This window comes from Cimex lectularius, unplaced genomic scaffold (assembly GCF_000648675.2).
Source record: "Cimex lectularius strain Harlan isolate CLEC.00 unplaced genomic scaffold, Clec_2.1 scaffold101, whole genome shotgun sequence".
Lineage (NCBI taxonomy): Eukaryota > Metazoa > Arthropoda > Insecta > Hemiptera > Cimicidae > Cimex > Cimex lectularius.
In genome coordinates this window covers 537,736-559,744 of record NW_019392806.1, presented here as the reverse complement: position 1 = coordinate 559,744, position 22,009 = coordinate 537,736, and the positions used below count along the sequence as shown (strand labels likewise).

Here is a 22,009-nt window from a genome sequence, read left to right as displayed (position 1 = left end):
TTCGCAATGACAAAAAGTTGTATATTGCGGACTACATCATTATAGGAGTCTTTGAACTTGTAGCCATGATCAGGTCTAAAGGGCATAAAATAGTAAGCACCTAGATCAAAAACCAAACAGGGTTCAAACGGGCAATTTTCTGAAAGCGCCAGTACCCAGAAAATCTTCATGTTGTATTAAGATTACAATAGATTGCCAAATTGAATACCCGTCAAATAACAAAGGGATCAAATACAAAAATACGTTTCCGTTGGTAGCATAACCAAGGCATTTTGCAAAACAATGATAAGATTAAGATCCAATCATGGACTGTGCAAAGGATATCTCAACAGATTTTATATAACCCGTCACCGAGCTTTGAGGACTGCGGAAAATATGAGGATCTCGAACACATCATGCACTGCAAGAAACATGCAAATGAACGCGGAAATTTCTTCGACAGCCTCTCAAATGCCAAAGAAATAAATCTTCAACCACCTTATGGATACAAAGCTTTAATATGGTCAACCGAATTAGCTGTGTACTTGAATTGTATAGTTTTATTAGGAACATTAATATAATTGTGTAAATAATGATATACAAAGTGTATATTAGTATTATAATATTTAGTTTTTAGGAAATATTTATATGTTTATGTAATTATGATATAAGTGGGAAGTTTATGGGCTGAGAAACAGCTGAGGTCATCGCCGGCCCTCTGCGTGTTTTCCATCTTTTTCTTTTCTTTCGCGCATATTTTGTTTTAAACTGCAGCCATTTGAGCGTCTCGATCTGGTTACTGACTCTCTGATATCAGATAAATACTACGTTGATATTCTTCAATGCTAGTCTCTCGTTTGTACCTGTCTGGTCACATTCATTTCCCCAGAGTACTCGATATTCCTCGTGGCGGGGTTATAAGCAACCCCTTCCTTTCACGCTAATAAATTACATTCATTACAAGAAATGAGCACAAACACAACACTCGATAGAAACATAGAGGTCTGGTCACTTTCAGAAGGTGCCCGTGCGTTATTCTTGTATGACCTATGCGTAGTCTTGTCAGTATGGCCTTTTCCCTTTTCGAACCGTTCTCCGTGGACCAGGGACCGACTTCTTTCTTAACCTGCCACAGTTTGGCAGGGTTAATTCTATTTCTTCGAGCCCAGCGGGTTTCCCATTCTTTTTTTACTGAGTTTGAAATTAGTAGTTTTAGGTCCGCTGGGCGTATAGGTTGGGAAACGTCGTGGGGCATTCCAGCGGCTCCTTTGGCCGCCCTGTCTGCTTCTTCGTTCCCGGCTATCCCTATGTGGCCGGGAACCCATGCCAACACGACCTTCTTCCCAACTGCATCGATCCCTTTTAACTGTTCTTTTATCTTGTTTATTAAGGGGTCCACGGAGGCTCTTCTCCTGAGCTTCTGGACCGCACTGAGCGAATCGGTACATAACAAAAAAGAGTTGTCGTTTTTATTTTTTATCATGCTCAGTGCGAGGGATATGGCGTTTAGTTCCGCCGTGTACACACTTGCGGCAGGAGGGAGCGATAATTGTTTAAATTCTCCCTCCGTGTACACGGCACACCCCACGCCCTCTGCCGTTTTGGACTCGTCTGTAAAGACGGATGTCGCATGTCTATATTCATCTTTTAGGGCTTCAAACATTGCTTTATATATATACTCGGGTGTCTCGTTTTTCTTTAATTTGGCCATATCCCACCGTACGATGAAGGAGGGGAGTAACCAGGGGGACGTTTTGGGAAGCTTTTCTGTTTCCACCCGGTTCAGCTCTACTCCCCACGCCGCTAATATTTCTCCGGCTGATTATAATAATAATAAGATGTAAAAATGATGGCTGTATAAATTTTGGAGTCAATAAAAGGAAAAAATGGAGAAGACACAGTGGATTTGTCTCGCAAATACCCGAAAACTACACGCTGGGAAACTCTGAAATAAATAAAACCCCTACAATAAATAACAAAGACAAGAAAAAAAGTTAATTTTCTAGTCTTATGTATCAAGTCCTACTTTAATTTTTTTTTGTCTTGCCCTTAAAATTACAATATCATACTGAATTTATTACGCTCTTGTTGTGCAGAAAATATAAACGGATATCTGCTTATTAAAAACCGGCAATATCAAGTAAGATGCTATGGAACAAAAAAAAAAAAAAAAAAAAAAAAAAATAAGAGCATAGAGAGCCCGGATATGATGATTAATAATTAACAAATCTGATGATTAAACTCGATGCGACTTGACATATAATTTATCATTTTACTCAAGGGAAATAATAATTTTGCACCTGGGATCGGCTTATCTCCGAGATAAGTGAAAGATCAACAAAGTCTTTTTTTTAACTGAATAAACTGGGCAAATAAACAGGAAGAATGAAAAGCGCTGTGTAAAATCCTCTGTAGTAAAAACACACTTCTGACAATTAAAATGACCTTTTACAGCACGTAAACGTTGCAAAGAGAATAAGTGTTTTTCAATAAACATATTTAATTTTATTGATTTATTAATGAAAACCAAGGGATAATTTTCTGAAATGTTTTTTCAATTCTGTATACAATATTTGTTACAGTAACTAAAATAAAAGCTATAAACAGACATTTCAAGTTTAATAAAAATCCACCAACTATAAAAAATGAAATAATAATAATTATTGTTGTTGTTGGAGGGAAACTATTATATTTAAATAATTTAATTTCAGCCAGTAGATTGCACAAATTATTTATGCTAATTATCAAAATTAGTTATTATTTCCGTTTATCTGGATTTAAACAGATTTGAAGAAAAAAAGAGAAATTCCAAAGCTTCAAAAGGATTTTAGATTATGAGATGTTCTAAATGCTGATTTTCTAAAAGATGCTTGAACCGAGTTCACTAGTCACTGATTAATTAAGTTTTCAAACTCGAAAGAAAAACCCTTTTTTGTGGTAGAACGGGAACCGTTCACTGCGGTCATTATCAGGTTACATTTATCAATTTTACAAATTTTTGGACAATTTTCAACTAGCCGGAAAAGTTTCAAGGAAATAAGATGATCCACGAATTATCGATTAGATTTAGCTTTTATCCTTAAAATTGCCGGTTCTTGTAAAATAAGTAAATTAATTTTGTGATTTTGCTTTTTTGGTACAATTTTCACTATGGTTCAGGCAAGATTTCACCAAGATTGCACACCTGAAAACACCTCCATATCAAATTATAAACATTCCGTTACGATGTGCTTCAAATTTTAAATTTCATTCAATCCAGGCTTCTTTAATGAAATTTCCAGTTATTCTGCAATATATAAATTTTGCGCTACAGTCTTGATGTTTTGTCTTCAATTTTCTAGCATGTTTTTGCAACATTGTACAATTTAATTCAAAAATAACACGAAAGGAACGATAACAATATTTTTGACCTACTTTCAACTATAACAAATGGCTAAATTGTACTTGCAAAGAAAATAAATTTTTGGTTTAGAATACAAAAATGAGAAACTTTGACTACCAAAAATAAACCTTGATAAAATATCCCTATTTTACAATATAAATTTTGGATTATCTTCGAGGGTGATAAGCCGACCAAAATATCGAAAAAAAACTGACGATGCTACTTTTACACCTGGGATCGGCTCACCTTCGAGATAAGCAAAAGATCAACAATGAGTCTTTTTTTAAAACGGAATCAACTGGGCAAATAAACAGGTAGAAGGGAAACTTGATTTTTTTAAGCACACGCGGCGTAAGAATGGTATTGTAGTAAAACATACTTCTAGCCAATAAAACGTCGGTTTGGAACAGGCAAAAGTTGCAAAGAGATGAACCGGGTAAGTATATTCCCATAAGTTTCTTTAATAAGTTTTTTGGCTAATGTGACAAACAAGATCTCAAAGAAAGTCTTCAATTACTTTCACGTACTGGGTTAACCAACTAATTAATACAACTTAAAAATAAAAGACCATCTAATCTATTACATCTTAAAAGTACATTTAAAAAAAATCATCGAAATCGACCAAGAATTTCCTGGGATACGATTTTTTAAAATATGTAATACTACAAAAAGTTCGGTATTTTGGGCTTTTAGGCATGGAATATCATCAGACATGACAACAGCATTATAACAATTTATAGGCTCAAAAATAAAAAAATAAATTACATCAAAATTCCAATATAAATCGTTGCTATATTAAACAATCGTGTGTTTTATTAAACAATACTAAGTTTGATTGATGTTTGATGATCCCACAAAAAGACAAAATACGAGAGTATAAAAATAGATGATCTGATTTTTGTGAATGACGTATGCGTCATGAGTATGATTGCATATCACTTGACTGTTTTTTGTGCTCTTTAGGCAATGTTTAATTTTAGTTTGACTGAAAAACAAATATAAATAAAATATCACAAAATACGTGCTGTTATCTTGTTCAAATTTTACTTTAAAAAATCATGGTATGAAGTACTTAATGAGGACATACATTAACTATCGCATCATGAAAATTATCAAACAAGATAGATGACGTAACTATTTTTATATTTTAAATAAACGTTTTCTTTTTTCTGTTGTAATAATTATAACTTACGTTTTATCCCACAGTATTTTTTATTTTTACATTTGTTTATTATTAGGTAATCTACAACTGCATCATTTCTGTAATAAGGAGATAGGTTAAGCGTGGATGGAAGCCATCCATTGATGACATTAGGCAGCCTTTTCGACTGTAATGAATCCGATAGATGACTTCAAGTCCGCAGTTGGTAACTAGCCTCCAACTTTCTAAGGAGATTGGTTGGTAGGGTAAGAGTGTATAGATTACGGATGAGAGAATTGGAATGAAGAGATAATTTGGCTGGAAGTTGACGTATTCAGTCTCGTACGCTTACTAACAAAGAAAAGAGCATGGCTGAATCCTTCGGACAATTTTCGACTGAAGGTATTAGCCGTGCTATACAGTCCATAGTTAAATTTCTTATAGGAGTTAGAAGAAATCTGGTAAGGTATTTTTTGTTGTCTCGTACCTATAATTCAATTATGCTATTTTAAGTCGAGGATTTCAAGTCAACCAAAATCAATTTTGTCTGTGTTCAGACCCGAGTGTTTGAACCGATTTCCCGCAGGAAGTGGAATTTGAGTCATTCGGGAAGGAACATTTCGCTTGTGAGTGTGTGACTTACAGAATCATGGTTGTAAGGTAGGAAGCGGTCTCGGAGAGATCGAACTTCTAGGATAGGATTTGGTTTGCAGAGAAGAATGCTGTATCGTGGGTCTGAAGCCTCTATGGGTGAATGTATTGGTGTATATGTTAAAAAGTAACCTAGGCTCCCTTGGGAAACACCTGAGAAGATGGAATGGATCGGGGAGACTGAGGTTTGGTAGGTAACATTGAAGAAACGAACAGATTGGATGAGATTTTATGTTGAGAGTGTGTTCTACTAGTTTGGTTGATTGTGGGGTGATAATTACCAGGCCAAATCTGTGGCTACAGTGTTGGTTGTGGATATGATTTCTTGCACGGATGTAAGTAGCTTCTCAAGTACTTTGCCGAGGGTAGATAGGAGATTTATAGGGCGGTACGAGCAAATATAGTTAGTTTGGTAGGCTTGAGGATCATGAGAATGGACGAGAATTCCCATAGGTCCAATTAGTATCGCCTTGCGAAAAAGCTGAAGTGAAATTTTGGAGGTTATCAGGTATAAAACGTGATTAAGTCACACGGACTGCATAGCAGTTGTTTCTAGGAAGGTTGAGGATAACCTTTTATACTTCAATAGGCGTAAAGGTTTTGGTGTTATGACACAACCGAGAAGTTCCAGTATGTCAGTGTGTTGTGTGTATATGTCGCGATGTGTGGCGTATAGCTGTGATATTTTGCCGTCAGTTCGTATAAGAGGGCCGTGTTCTTATACTTGGGAATACGTGTCGCCACTGTCATAGTGAGTTGGTGGCCAGTGTCTGAGGTATCTGGAGTATTGATCGTTACAGTATTCGTTTAGCTGTTAGTCGTGTTCTAGTCAATTGATTAAAATCTCTCTTGTGTGATGAACACCCTGGTTGATATTGCCGATTCAAGGTTATCAGTCGTCTAAGGGTTGTAGTAGAATGTAGTTACTGGTAAATGGTGTAAATGGTGCCATGTGTGTCTCTGGTTATTGCCTGCCACACAATTTCCTAACAAGGGAGCTCACACATTTTAATAATTAAAGTAAGTAAAATTTTAAAGTAAAGATTTTTTAATAAAATTTTTGGCTGTTCAAACGAGACAAACTTTGATCGATGAGTAGTGCAGTGTAGTAGCGTAGCATTTTGCTGATTCATCTTTTAGTTTCTGGAAGTTTTCTTGGTCTTGAACAACTTTGTCAACTTATTGTTTCAAGCAGATTTATACAGTTTAATTTCTTTAAACTGTCTTCCCCTTAGGAGATAAAATTATCAATTTAAAAAAAATTAACTGGTACAAAGACGCATATTGAAAAGAGATGGTTTATATTTGTTGGTTTGAAATACAATTGTACTTACTACGTGTTTGCAATAAACCGGACGGAGTTCGTCTTCGTGTCGGAGGTGCGCTCTTTCTCTTGTTGTACCTGTTCCTTCTAGAGCCCCAGCTGTCCAGCTTGTTCCAAAATTCTGTGAAACCATTCGCTCTCCTAGGCCTGGACCGGTAGCCGATATCTTCGTCTTCTTCATCCTTTCGGCCTCCTCCGAGCATTTCCTGCTCGACGCTTTCATCCCGCATTTGGCCCATTTCGAGAGACTTTCTCGTCCAACGTCATCCCTCCAATGAGCCTTATCTTCTATAACTGCGCACGATTGAAATGAATCCGTAATCTGACGTTATCTCAATTTCATTAACGTTGTTTTGTGAGAAAAAAGGCTCAGGCAATTTAATACTAGCTTTTTGATTTTTTTAGAAGTGAGTGATTTCATTCTTGTTTTACCCCTAATGTTAATATATCTGGTTCAGTTGATCAATAATGAACATCTGAAGTCTGTTGTGTTAATAACTAGATTATTTCAACTTGGATTCAGGTATACAGTAAATGTTGCTAGTTTTAAAAGTTAAAAATAAAAACCTACCTAACAAATAACCTTATTTTATCCGAAAATCAACTGGGAAAAGGTTTAAGTTTGTAAAACCATTTTATTTTAAACACCAACTTATCAGTCAACTTTATCATTTTTGATTATTTCGAGATCGTGAGATGAGGTTTTGTGTGATGTAGGTTTAGAAAAACATTTGTTTTTATCGTGCCAACGTTTCGGTCTTTATTTAGATCATTTTCAGGGCTCAACGTGTGTGTTTTCTGTGTAGATGTGTCACGATTGTGTGTCGTGTTGAGAGTGCTAGTGATTTAGTCATTTTTAAATTTAGAGCAGAGAAATTTGGAACTTTTGGATTGCTCTTGATTACGAGTTGTTAATAAAATAACGATAATATGGAAAAATAGAGAAATAGTTAAAGTCGTCAACGAATATTTTCAATAATGTGTGGTGATTAGTGACCGTTAATAGATATGTATTTAGAAATCGTGAGATGCGGTCTGGTGTGTTGTAGGTTTCAGAAAAACATTTTCTTTATCGTGCCAACGTTTCAATCTTTATTGAGATCATCTTCAGGGCCTTGTGTTGTCTGCGTTCGAAGAACATTGGATTCTATGAACAAATTGCAACTACATATAGACACGAAGCTAAAAGTATACTGAAGGGCATCGCCAACAATGAGAAGAAACTCGCTTCGGCCATCAATCAGAGAACTTTTTTGCTGAAATGCAGACAACACAAGGCCCTGAAGATGATCTCAATAAAGATCGAAACGTTGGCACGATAAAGAAAATGTTTTTCTGAAACCTACATCTCACCAAACCGCATCTCACGATTTCTAAATAAATGTTCAATAACCTAATTTTCACAACACTTTCACACAAAACCAATATGACACCATAAGAATAGCTCCACACTTTATGCCCTGACGATGACCCGAATAAAGGTCGGTTGAAACGTCGGAAAAAAATAAAAAGTGTTTTTCTAAACCACCTCATTCTTGAGCACTCTTCACGACTTCAACAAATTATTTTCAATAATTAATATAATTCTTTAAAAATATGATTTTCTGTTTTTGTTGTGCATGTATTTCAAGGTAATTTTACTTATCAGCCGATTTTTGATTTATCCTGGATAAGTCAATAAGACGCAGGATCTTATTAAACGAGATTAGTTATACGAAAAGTTACAAAAATGAAAAGAGTCTTCACGTAAACTGGGACTAGGATTTGTTTTACCCAACTCTTAAAGCCTCTTAAATATGAATTTTTATAATAAACAAAAAATAACCAGTTTTACCCTACCACATTTTATTTCTAAGATGTTCGGTGTTCCACCTAAAAATTCGTAACTCCACTGGATTTTATCAATACCAACGGCATTACAACCTTTGTAAGCTGCATTTTTCTGTTTTAACAACAGACTTTGATATTTATATTATTATAAGCGAGAAAAAAAAGTTGAAATCAACAAAAACTACTCAAAACTTTTTATTTTATAACTCTGGTTAAATTGATTTGCGGAGACTAGGTTTACGCCATTAAGTGAATTTTATTGTATTCTAAACAACTATAATGTTTCATAAAGATCGGTAGAGTCGCTTAAAAGCTATCACAATCGAGTTTTTGAAAAAAAAAAAAAAAAACTGAAAAAAAGAGGGAAAAAATCTTTCCTGATTTTCCCAAAAATTTGTATTCAGGGTGTTTTGGCTGCCGAAAAAGTCAGCTTTGTTCCTTGTTACGAAAAGAAAAAAGGTTGAACTTACTTTGCAACAAGAAAAGATTCAATCTGTGGGAGAATAATTTCGTATGTAGTAAACACAATACATAACAAAGTAGCAAAGTAAGTCACTTAACTAATGTATAAACAACTTTAAACGGTTTAGAACTTCCTAAACGACACGCTATGGAATATCTTAGAATTATAATAATATATTGATATAAATTACAATTGAAAATATAAAATAAAACGTCTGAGAAATTTTTGATGATTTCATTCTTACTTTTCTTACTTATAATTACATAAAGACAAAACTTCGCTTACAAACCTGATTATGGATAAAACCAGGTGTAATAAATTTCACATGCATTTTTTTAAAGTTCACTGGACATCGGGGCAAATAAAATTTTACACGTGCGAATCCTGTTGGTTAACCTTACTAGAACTGGGTCTAGGATTTGATTTATCCAACTCTTAAAGCCTTTTAAGTATGAATTTTTATAATAAACAAAAAATAAAATTTTACCCTACCACATTTTATTTCTACTATGATATACATGCAAAGAAACTCAGAAAACCACATTCAAACAAGAGATGAAATTACTTAAAATATTTTCTCGGTTCCAAGGGCCTTTTGCCAAGACACGATATATTTCAATTTAGTAGTTTCTTTATATATAACAGAACACAAAGGAGAACACCACTGTTGTCAGAGATAAGATAAGCTTGGGATCTGGTAATGGGGAATCCTTGATGTGTCTGAAAAAACAGAGAAGATCTGGGTGTTTGGATGGGTGGGTAAGGAGGTTCAGTAGGTAAGTTCATTAAGGGAGAAAACGCCATAATTGTGTGAAGAAAGAACATCAAGAAGAATGGGACTAAGTAAGTACAATAAAAAAAGCACTGGAGGACTTCAATGATAAACCAACATCATTGTCCATTGATAGAAAAACGACACAGCAAAAGAAAAGTCAATAAGAAATCATTAACAAATGTTGTATTGTTTTTTTATGTTTTCATTAACAAAGAATAACTGACTTGATATAATGCATGGTACTTGCTGAAGATATTTTGACAATTCCTTAATAACAATTAATGTGTTCAAAGTATTAGTTTTGATTTGAGTTTAAACACGTTAAGGAAAGTTGGAGGTAAAAATCCAATCAGCCCTAAGTAAAGAATCAGTTTGGGAAAAAACTCATTGAATTTTCCCGGAACTCCCGGAACTTCGACACTGTTTTGAACTTCGAGCTTTCAGACCCATTCTTTACACTCAACAGGTCCTCAGAGTTTATTAAGTTTTAAAAACAAAAATCCCCGATTTTCTCGACCGAAAAAACAAAGCTGCGATAAGTTCTTTCACATCCTGTGATTTCGGCATTGGAAAAAGTTGAAGAAATACGAAGAGTAACTTCACTTAACTTGCTTTTATCTTATGTATCGTATCATACATCGTACGTTATATGTATCCATAATATTTTACATTTTAAACTCGAAAATCTATGCATGTAATTCTTGAATAAGACTCTTTTTAAAAATGTAATGTTTATGTTGAATTTGTTTCCAGGGTCGTTTTTAATCTTTATCATGATATCATTAACGTGAATGGTTCATCGAACGAAATGAATAAATTTTAGTCTTACAGCTTCTGCATATACATTACTTGGTTTAACAGAGCATATGAGCTTGTCATAGTAAATAATAATTTTAACATGATAAAGTAAGGAAAAAAGTAATTCCTGTCATACATATGGGCTTTAATTCATACGAAGGGTCAGAATTTACAATACCTTTTATAGATTATTTCCAATTAAAATTCCATGAGCTGTCCCGGGATTCGAACCCAGAACCGCTATCGTGGCAAATGGACCACTCGGCCCCTCTTGTATGTTTGTCATCTAAGACCTGTTTAAGTCAGTCAAGTTGTAAACTTCAGCAATGATTGTTAACGCAATATGTGTATGCATTCATGCTGATAATTTTAAAAATACGTGTTTTTTGCTTGTCTTTATTAACTATTTTTACAGTTCACAGGTTTTGTGAAAGTTTCCAAAGAACATAATCAATCTTGTGTTTTCAGCACTCTTCCAAATTTTGCGAATTTTATTAAAAGTTGATAAATGAGAAAATTTGCCTTTTGAATAATGAACTTAGTACATGCGGCTAAACGAGAAAGTAAACTTAACGGAAACTCGATCGTCGACTGCTTTTGACAAGCCTCTTGAGGGGTGTCAAGTGTTTAACACAGTATCCAACCGTGACAGGCGAGGCGTTTAGTTCCTTTGGAGAATTTGAGTTTAAGATTAATAAATTATACAATATAGAAAAAAAATTAAAAATCGTCGGTTATTATTTTCATGAGCACAATTGTAGACAAACAATGAGAATATGTTATCGAGCGAACAGTACTTAGGTTCATGAAAAGCCTTTAATTTGGGAATGATTTTTACTCTAACCACAGGTTTCAGAATATAATGACATACATTTGAGATATCGCGTGAATAGTTTTACTTATTAGTAAAACTGTAACGTCCATGAAGGTAATGCCGGTTCTGAAAAGAGCTCATTTGTTCTCCAGAACGATTGCAAAAGCGAGAAAAGATAAAAGAGACATTATTTGAACGACCTTCGCTATTTTCATAGGTAAAATAGGTTGTTTTTGATCTAACATAAACAAAAATGATTATTAATGTTACTAATCTTTTTAAATTATTTCAATTAATTAAGGTTTTTAGTTCAGATAAAAAAGTCAGTGTCACGAGCAGGATTCGAACCCACGATGTTCGGCTAGATACGCCGCTGCTCTACCACCTGAGCTATCGTGACTTCGATCCACTCGGACACTAACTTCCCATCTTAACCCCTGCTTTTGAATTTTCTCTCCTTTTATCTCAACTAAAAACCTTAATTAATTGAATTATATTAACTGGTCAAGCGGACCACGAAAACTAGTGAATTTTTAAATTATTTTGATTAAAAATAAAGAAAACCAGTTCAATTTCATTCTTCCAGAGCCAACTTATCGAGTGATTGGTGGTTTTTTAATTTGTTTTCTTTGGTAAGACAAATTTGAGTAAAAAAGTTTTGTCTTTCTTAAAAAAAGCTTGATTTTAAGTCGAGAAGATCTCGCCTGGGAAAATGCTTTGGTCAACGACGTCCGTCGCATCTGTTACAGAGCCTAAGTCCTGATTGTACCGGGTCTACAGTGGTTTAGGGTTACCGGAAGTCTTGATCTAAGAGAAGGTAGTGGTCGATCGCGATGTAAGACGGTTAGAGAAGTTTCCTTGATAGGTAGACAGCTCCAAACTGTGCGTAAGGTAAGGGTCAGCTTGTCGCATCAGGTTTTTGGCGACTAAAATCAGCATCTTGCTTGCACTATGGGGGGGGGTTCTTCTCACCGATGATGGTCAGTTTCGTATGTGGCAATGAGATGACCGGGAACGAGTGAACACGTGAAAAACGCTGTGATTCATGTGCCATGCGTCAAAGCCTTTCTTTTCAAAGATAATCAGCAGTGGTATGGGGTTGAATCAACGTCCATGCTGAAACTGATTACCATACAGAATGGACGTTTGACTGCACTAAGGTACCTAAGAAAGTAGGTTCAACTAAAGAGTTGGTGTCTGAGAGGATCAAAGTCACGATAGCTCAAGTGGTAGAGTAGCGGCGTATTTAGCCGAAGGTCATAGGTTCGAATCCCGCTCGTGACGCTCACTTTTTTATCTCAACCAAGACCTTAAAAAGAATAATTAATTGATTGAAAGAAGTAACTTAGTCAATTGACTACAAAAACGTAAATGTACCTAAGAAAGTTCTTCCAGAAGCTCTGGTCCCATTCGCTCCATTTATTGGGGACAGAACCATTTATCAAAGTAGATAATTTGCTAAATATATATTACATGTTAAGAAAGATTAACAAACGAACAACAAATGTAATAATCCCAACAGGTAAACGTTGACAAATAAAATGAAATTCAATTCCCTTTCCATTGGTGTCCATTGGTATAATCTAATTTACAATCTGGTTAACTCAGATACTTAGTCTTTTTTTTTAAATTGTGAAAGATTAAAGTGAAATATACCAAATAAAATTAAGAATCTGACTGGACAATACTTCATGAGGTTATTCTACGCGTCAAATTGGACTTTGAAAGTCTAATTCTGAATTGTACTTGAAATAATTTACTTATTTTTAGTATCCCTTAAAATTAATCCTACAGTAAATTTGAATAAAAATTGAAAAAAGCATAGAAACCCCTACGATAATTATGTTTATTGCATCCTTAAACAAACAAAATACAAAATCACTTGGAAGATAATCCTTCAGGAGTTTTCAAAGTTCTTGTCTATAGTATCTAAAAGATTTTATCGGTTCTGTAAATACTGACAGATAGATGAAATAGATAAATATAGACAGAACTTTGTAGTAATAATAATATATATTATATAAGATATATTATGTAGCTTTACTTTCTAATTGATTTTTTATTTTGTTTGCTTAAGGTAAAAAAAATGAATCTCATAGGGTTTCCAATGCTCTTTCCATTAGTGCAATAAAATTTATTGTAGAATTAACATTTTAAAAGACTCAGGGGATTGTATGGAACAAAGCTGTGAAATATTGAAATGATCTGAAAAGCGAAAAATCTCTAATACAATTTTTTTAAATAACTTCTGAACTGAATTCTTGATTTGTACTCCCAGTAAAAAATATAGAAACACCACCTCGATATTTTTTAGTTTTTGACTTTAACCTACGTTTTTTAAAATTTATAGTAATACTACTTGAGAGACATTGGAGACTGATAGTATGAATTGATAATCAATATTTACTAACAAACGAAGAATCAGAGTTTTTCATTTCGAAATTTCTTTCAGAGGTAGCAATTTATTTCTTTTTTATTTACTCTGTTAATTTTGTGATGAATCGATCAGAATCATTGCGGTTCATTGTTAATCACCGTGCTTTCATTATTTGACGATGTCAAGTACCATTGAAAGGTACAGGGAGACTGGAAATCACTCGGGGTAACCAAATCCAGGGCGTCCCTGAATCACCAATGCCATTGACGACTGTTTTATTAAAAAAAGCAATCCGGAAGAGCAATTCAATCTTCTGGCATTACAACCTCGATCGCTGGTATCGGGAATATCAATCTATCTGTTAAGAAGACAGAGAGTTAAACCTTAGATCAAGAAGGTCCATGAAACACGGACCAACATAGAGAGGCAAGATTTTCCACATGTGGACTATATAGGTCCTGCTCACCGAATAAAAAAGGTGGACTTTAATAGTTCAGATATATATGGATGTGACTGGAGAATACCTGAAGAACACTACATCTAGTAATGCACGTAGAAACAGTAGGAGGAGCTATGATGTTCTGACTGACCGAGTTCTATCTTAGAATATGTCGAGATGATCCTGACTATATGCCTATTATGGCTTTCTTTGGTTCTGAGTCATGATTATGCTCGGCCATGATTCTATGTTTCAGCAAACCATAGACTTTACACTCTTATTGGTCATCAAGAAATCCGGACCTTAACACAATCTAACACGTTGGGATTATCTCAAAAGAAAGGTTGTATCTACCACCTACTCCCTTGAAGGCGACTGTAGTGGAAGAAAGGGACAACATACCTGAGGATATATGAAAAAACATTTTATGAGTGTGCCGAAAAATTTGGAAAGAGTCATTAAAGGCAGAGAGAGTAATGTTTCTGGAAAAAGTTCTAATAAACAAAGGACTTTTGTTCTGTTAATATATATTATATCTCTTGATATAATTTATCGTTGAGGTTTGATGTTACTTTATATGGATAATTATTTATTGAGGGAATGAGGTTATAGAACGTTTCAAGAAAAACAGAACGAACAAAGAAAATCAATCAGCGTTTTTTAAAATTAATTTACTATTTATATCTAGTTTTTCATTATAAAACTAATTTATAGTTATTGTCTCGACAGAACTATTTATCACAAGTTCGCTTGCAAAGCAGACTGTAAGTGTCGGATTTTTTATTTTTTTTATTTTGAGCTGCTTGTGCTTTTAATGGAAAACAATTGGGTCAGCCGTCAATGCATCAATGGGAAAGTGGGAAGTACTGGTGTAAGTAGGATCATTATTGATATATTGATTAATGGATAAGGTGGTGAGAGGTCGGCTATCTACCTTCTTAATGTCGGTCTGCGAAGATTTATCGGTCCCGTGACACGGTTAGCCTCTAGTCAATTCTATTTCGGACCGAAACCAATTCAAAATTCAATTTACGACCCGTTCTCAAATGTCGCATTTTTTCCATTCTGGCCGGACGTTGTTCTGACTCATTCGACACAGTTGACATGTATGAAGATAATAATATTATAAATACTTTTTGAGCAATTTTATTCGATCTTTGAGTGCCAGTAATTTAATTTTGAAGGGTTATCTGACAGTTTTCTTAAATTTTTTGATTTTAATGGACAGGGGTGAAAAAAATGATCGATTTGGTCAAAAATGAATTTTAAATCTATAAATCAGTAGTAAAGAAAACATGTCAGGCCACTTGATGCAAGGTGATTTATTAATAATTAATATAATAAATTCCAGCGTCGACGTGGTCTAGAAGAGACAGAGACAACAGAACTAATACTATGCAACTGCCCATTAATAGCTAGGTAAAGGGTATCGTAACTAGGAAAAGCATCCTGCGCAATACAGATCTAGACAGGCCAGTAAAACTATACACCAAAATTACTAAATACGTGAAATATTGAGTTTGCGGTTTCAGCAGATATGGTCAACTTTTAGCGGCTAAAAGACCACGAAATTTCCGCAAATTTTTATTTTTTTTGTCTATAACTCGTAAACAACGCATCTTATCCAAAACTGTCTTATTTTCCAAATGAAAGAAGATACAATTTTGCGTCGAATGAGTATCTGAATTACGAAATTCGAACCAGGAAGATAGGAGTATTGGACTGTCCAGAAAGCGGCAATTTTACCAACTTGAAAGAAATTTTCACTAGTAGACTTTTTACGCGTGAAGATCCTCGAAACGGCTCTTCCAAATAGAAATTTTAATATAAAAGTGATAGAGCATTTAATTTTACTTTCAGTGAACTCCTAAAATTTTAAATTTGATCAATTCTAAGTAGCCTACGCAAAATCCCAAATTTCCATTGTAAGGGATTTTCACGAGGTCGGTGGTACTTTTACGAGTTATTTACGAGTTATAGGCGAAAACTGAAAAAAAGTGCAAAGAGTTCGTGATTTTCTGGCTACCAAAAGTTTTTCACGTCCCCTGAGACCGTGCAAAGTTCTCGTATTTAGATTCAAATGAAGATAATAAAACGATTTCCATGTACCTATTGCGTTCAGTAAGAATATTTACTTTACTTGCCTAAGGTACCAAACCCCTAAGAAGAATTCAGTACTTCATCAAAGAAAATCTTACAGGAAATACATTCAGAGAGATTGTTTCTAATAGATGAAAATTTAATTGCTATAGTGAGAAACTTCTTCGACTTCAAATGGGAAAAATAAATATTTACTAATATAACTAATTTCAAAATTACATAAAATTAAAAGCCCAAATTTGCATGCTGAAATAAAATAATCCAATATTTATTATATCCTTCTTTCTTTGTTATTGCCGAGTTCTTATCGATCAATAGTGAGGTATATTTGTATTTTACTATTTGAAACTACTCTGTTGTTTTTGTTTTTCTATGTGTACTTTCTATACCTAAGAATGTTTCCTCTTCAGCTCAAAGCCTAACATAAATTCAATGTTTTATGTAAGACAACAAAATTTGTGTTTATCGATTGAAATTGACGGAAAAATTGCCTAGTAATGAATATTTTATGATCTTGCTGTGTAAAATTATTAGCATTATTATGTATTATTTTGACAAGACGTATTTAAAAACAAAAAATAAATATCTCAACTGTCACCTATTAATCTTACTGTCTAGCATGTAGTAAAATTAGGAGAGCAATTAAATAAAAAATATTAAAAAGCTCACATTTCAACCTTTAATTAAACATTAAGCCCAATTTAAAAGCTTCATTAATCCACTTTCATCCTGGTGTAATAATAACAAACGTTGTGTTTATCGATCCTCAAGAAAAAGGACGAATTATTTATTTACAAAATCAATAAAAACCAGACTTTTTTAAAAAATTAATAACATTTTTGAGCCAAGTATTTTTCCCTCCCATGCCGGTTTTGGCGATGAGTTATGTATATTCTTTGAAGCTGACGTGTACAAAAAATGTACAAAAATAAAAATATTAAAAATTTTAAAATTAAATTTAAAATATGAAAATTAAGATTTTCTTTTGATATTTAACTTAAAAAAATGCTTTAGCAATTAATTATCAATAAAATATATAAATATATCTCTAGCTATATAGTGCAAGAATTAAAACAATATTTAATAAACAAATTAATTTTTTTATTTAAACGTTATTTATTTATTTCTAAACTATTTTTTAGATTAAATTGAGATTGTTTGAACCTGAAAGGGTTCTTACTTAAATTACCAGACTGGAGATGAACACACTTAGTTATTGTATCTATAATCTCTTGTATTTTATGTAAAATTTAAAAGATAATTTCAATATAAAAGAGCATCAACCACCGGCAATATAAGAAATATAATAAAAAACTTATGAGGTTCCGAATATTCTGCAAAATTTCAAAATTCCAATTGATTTTAAAATAGAACGTGTTGTGATTTTGTGTCAAAGTGATTCCTGAGCCTTTTCTCCGTAAAATGCTTGTGAAAAATTACCATCTTCCGCCTTGGCCGAAAATCTAACATCCCCAATTGAAAACTACAAATAAACAAAACATGCTGAGCAACGCTGAGGTCCGTTGAGCTGGAAGAGCGAGCGGCACTTAACACCCGACTGGGAGCAGAATTGGGTTACAATCAATAGGAGCCACTTGAGCGCAATCTCACTCACTCGCAGAGAACTAGGGAGATTCCCAGTTTTTCCCAACGTTTCCCAGACAGAAGAGGGGGCAGGAGGGAGAATGGAAACATTTCACTTGTTACAGACTTGTTTAGTTTTCTCCTAATGAGACCTGAGCCTTTGTCAACATCGTTAAACTCTGCGCAGTAGAAAACTAATAAAAAAAATCTGTAAAAATTCATTTTAAAACACATTTAATAAAAAACGAATGAATTGTACCTTGGACAACATATAATAAAGTATGCATGTAATAATCGATTGATTGACAAATAAATTAATTCATAGCTTTGTGTGTGATGTCAATTTAGATAGCAAACGATATATACAGGGTGTTGTCACTACTTTGGAAGATTGTACATGTCAAATTGGACTTAAAATTCCCTATCGTTCAAAGTTCGATTCTCAATTGTATTCAAAATATTTAGCTTTTCAAGTTATTCACCTTTTCACAATGAAGACGCCCTTATTTCATAAAATGTTAAGCCAACAGTAAATTTGATTATATGAACAAGTTAGTATTAGTAGTATGCTATTCTTGTAGTGCCATATTGGTTTTGTGTGAAAGTGTTGTTGTATTGTTTGTCACAACACTTTCACACAAAACTAATGGCACCCCAAGAATAGCAAACACAATTTATGTCCTGAAGATGATCCGAATAACGGTCGAAACGTCGGCAAAAAAATGAAACAGGTTTTTTCTACACTACCTCATTCTTGACCGCTCTTTACGACTTCAACAAATTATGAAGCAACAGATCACTAAGAAACGCACATTTATAATTATTTTTTGTGAAAAGTATTGGTTGAGATAAAAAAGTCAGCGTCACGAGCGGAATTCGAACCCACTACCTTCAGCTCAATACGCCGCTGCTCTAACCACTTGATCTATTGTGACATTTGTAGCGGCGTATTGAGCCGAAGGCCGTGGGTTCGAATCCCCCTCGTGACACTAACTTTTTCATTTCAACCAAAACCTTACATAAAAAGATTAATTAATTGAAAGAAGTAATTTGGTCAATAGACCAGTAAATATATTGGAGTTAAAATTAAACATAAGAAAACGCAGAATTCCTCAAAAAAAGATAAATGTTTAAAATGTCCATCTTAGTGAAAAACGCTATGAATAATAATATAATTTTTAGAAATGTTTCGTTTTTTCTTATGTTCAATTTAGTACCAAGGTTATTCAACATCTCAACTTGAACTAAAAAGTCCCTCTTGTCCATAATCTGAAGCTCAATTATATTCGAGATATTTCGCTTTTCACGTTACTTCAACCATTCATAACCTTTTTTCATAAAGTCCCCTGAACCTCATAAAATGATAATCCTACTCTAAATTTGAAATAATGAATAATAAAAGAGAAATGGCTTTTCTACTTTTGATATTTAGATTTTATAGGGCAATAAATTTATTAAACTGATTGATCTAATTAGATTTTAAAAATCTGCATACATGAGTAAATTCCATAAATCTGTACTTTACGAATCAGAAGTTATTGTAGAATTGAACAAGTTTATACTCGGTGCCCCTTGAACAGTCGTCGATGCTTCAGAATGTTATCCTTATGTTCCTATTGTCCAAAGTTTGATTTGCAATTGCATCCGAGATATTTCAGTTTTAAGAATTCTTCAACTTTTCACTACGTTATTCCATAACGTCCTCCGTATCTGCTGAAATGTGAATTGTACTGTAAATTTCATTACAACAGTGGAAAGAACATTAAAATCCCTATGAGATAATTTTTTATTGTAACTTGAACAACATACAAAATCACTTCGAATATGTACTTTTACGAGTTTCTAATGCTCATGCTTTAAGTTTAAGTTCTGCTAAAAAACAATAAAACTAGTACAGAGTGTTCAACAAGATTCTTTGGTACAAAACTGAAAACGAGAAAAAACAAAAAGTTGAAAAAATTAAATGTTCAAAATGCTCACAATACTAAACAATACAGAAATATAATTTAATGTGACGACACCGCGATCTTATGAACACACTCCAATTCTATCCTAGCCACAAAATCAATCCACAAACATCTGAACTTCATTATCTGGTGCACTCGATAATGATCGAGGTTGATCAAGCATAAAAGCCAACAAGCTTCGTTTACAGTCAAACCTGCCCACCAGTACACATTAACTTCAAGATAATACCACCATCGAACCAAGTACGCTACCTTGGGCTTTACTTAGATAGCAGACTTACATCGAACCCGCATACAAGATTAAAACGACAAGAACTTAACGAAAGATCTATTCAAACACCTACTGACACCAACGTCAACACATGTAATTTGTTAATTTAAAACTTGTAAAAGTTAAAAACAAATGGATCTCATAGAACATTTAATGCTCCTTCCATTAATGTTATCAAATTTACAGTAGGATTAGAATTTTAAGAGATATGTGGACTTTATGGAATAAAATTTTGGAAGGTTGGAGTAACCTTAAAAATGAAGTATCTCGAATAGAATTACGAATGAGAGTTTGGATAACAGACTTTTTAGTTGACTTTAACATGTTGGATAATCTCTTGAAGCATGATCAACAGAACTGAAGCAACAGATTAATTTTCCAGTTTTAAGGAGCACTAACTTTTATATTTAAAATAGGTGAAGAGGGGGAAGTTGAAATATATATATATATATATATATATATTGGTTAATTTTAAAACATAATGCCTTAAATAGACAATATTGCAATCGTTATTAAAATATTGGTTATTTTTTATGATTTTTTTAAAATCTTACTATTGATTGTATTATACCGACAAAGACACCCAAAACANATTTATATATAGCAATATTGTCTATTTAAGACATTATGTTTTAAAATTAATCAAAATAATTTTCAAATTCCCTTAACCTCAAAAATCATTTATGATACAAACATTGCACATGGTAGAATATTTATTCACTAATTATCACACCATTTCATCACATTGATCATTAAGACAGATGGCAAGAAATATTGATCTTAGAAAATGACCTTGTCTTACACCCGATCATACAGGGAAATTGCAATTTAATCCACTGGAACCACTAGAACTTACTGCTATCTTAATGTTAGAGTAATTAATTATAAAACTGTCGTAAAATTAAGCACGTATGTCATGTTACATGTTGGCTGTTATATGCATTAATTAAAACATATTGGATGCAAAAAATGGTTTATAAATAGATTGTATATACATATAAAAATATTCATGTACATATACTATATTCAACTAAACAAATTTGACATACATAGGAGATGGATGTAAGTAAAGCATAAAATATGGGTGCATGGATGGATATTTAATGGAAACTGATGGAATGACATAATGATTGGATAGGTGAAGAGGGGAAACAATGAAGTGACACCCGACACGCTTATGAATGAATCGGTAGATGGAAACGATGAATGGATAATAGTTGGACGACAGGTCAACTGATAAATGATGGATACAGGCTAGAAGGATTAGAAAATGAATGGTAATCAATTTATCGTACAAATTAATCATACTAAATAATTACGAGAGAGAGAGAGAGAGAGAGAGAGAGAGAGAGAGTGAGAGAGTTTGAAAGAATTTATAAATTGTGGATAAATTTTCACTGTAGAGAAAACGGCCGATGGGTTACAAACGTAAAATTGACACAAACAATGAACTTAAAAGTACTTACGTCACTTAACCAAGTTCGTTTCAATGGCTGATTTCGCTGAAGGCCAAGCGACCGCAGAAATCTTTACATAATCAACATTAACACTGGCATTGTCAGCGTGGAAATAAATCTTAGACGTTATTTTTTAACTTCAGATTATACAAATGAAACACGTTCATTTTTTTGGGACACATAAATCTCCAAAGATGAGATAATATTCATGATGGTCGTAAGTCTGGCTGAACTAGAAGCGTAGTTCCGTGATGGATGAAGCTCTTATTCAGGAGAAATGTCTTAGAAAAAGGATATGTTTTCTTAAAGTATGTTTGGTGTTCAAACAGTTTCTCGTACTACAAAAAATTATGAAAATTAGACGAAGTTGTTCAATGTCATTAAACTGTTTGGGCGGTGGAAATTAGATATTCTTTGTAGGAAAAAAATTAAACTTTCTATTAAATTTTTAGTTTCAAAATTAAAAAGAATTAGAAAGAAAAAGAAGATTAGATGTATGTACAAATGTAAACAAACGAAATAATGTCAATAAAAAAATTTATTAACTATCAATAAAGTCTTGATAGTATGTAAATAATAATAATAAGGCGGTTTGGTAGTTTCCGATCATTTTGGCCTAACATGTATAGAAGTACCGAGAAATGATCGAAAACGACC

The 22,009-nt window shown here is 33.4% G+C and overlaps 1 protein-coding gene across 1 annotated transcript in view; it reads right to left on the bottom strand.

Annotated features, from left to right (window-relative positions):
- LOC106667729 (phospholipid-transporting ATPase ID) overlaps positions 1-17,702 on the bottom strand; it is a 36,754-nt gene extending 19,052 nt beyond the window's left edge. Inside the window, exons 1-2 of the mRNA XM_014395856.2 lie at positions 17,514-17,702; positions 6,488-6,771 (exon numbers count right to left, since the gene is read on the bottom strand). Of these exons, the coding sequence (XP_014251342.1) occupies positions 6,488-6,716 (229 nt within the window). The 5' untranslated portion in view covers positions 6,717-6,771; positions 17,514-17,702. The remainder of the gene's footprint in view (positions 1-6,487; positions 6,772-17,513) is intronic.
- Between the last annotated feature and the right edge of the window lie 4,307 nt (positions 17,703-22,009).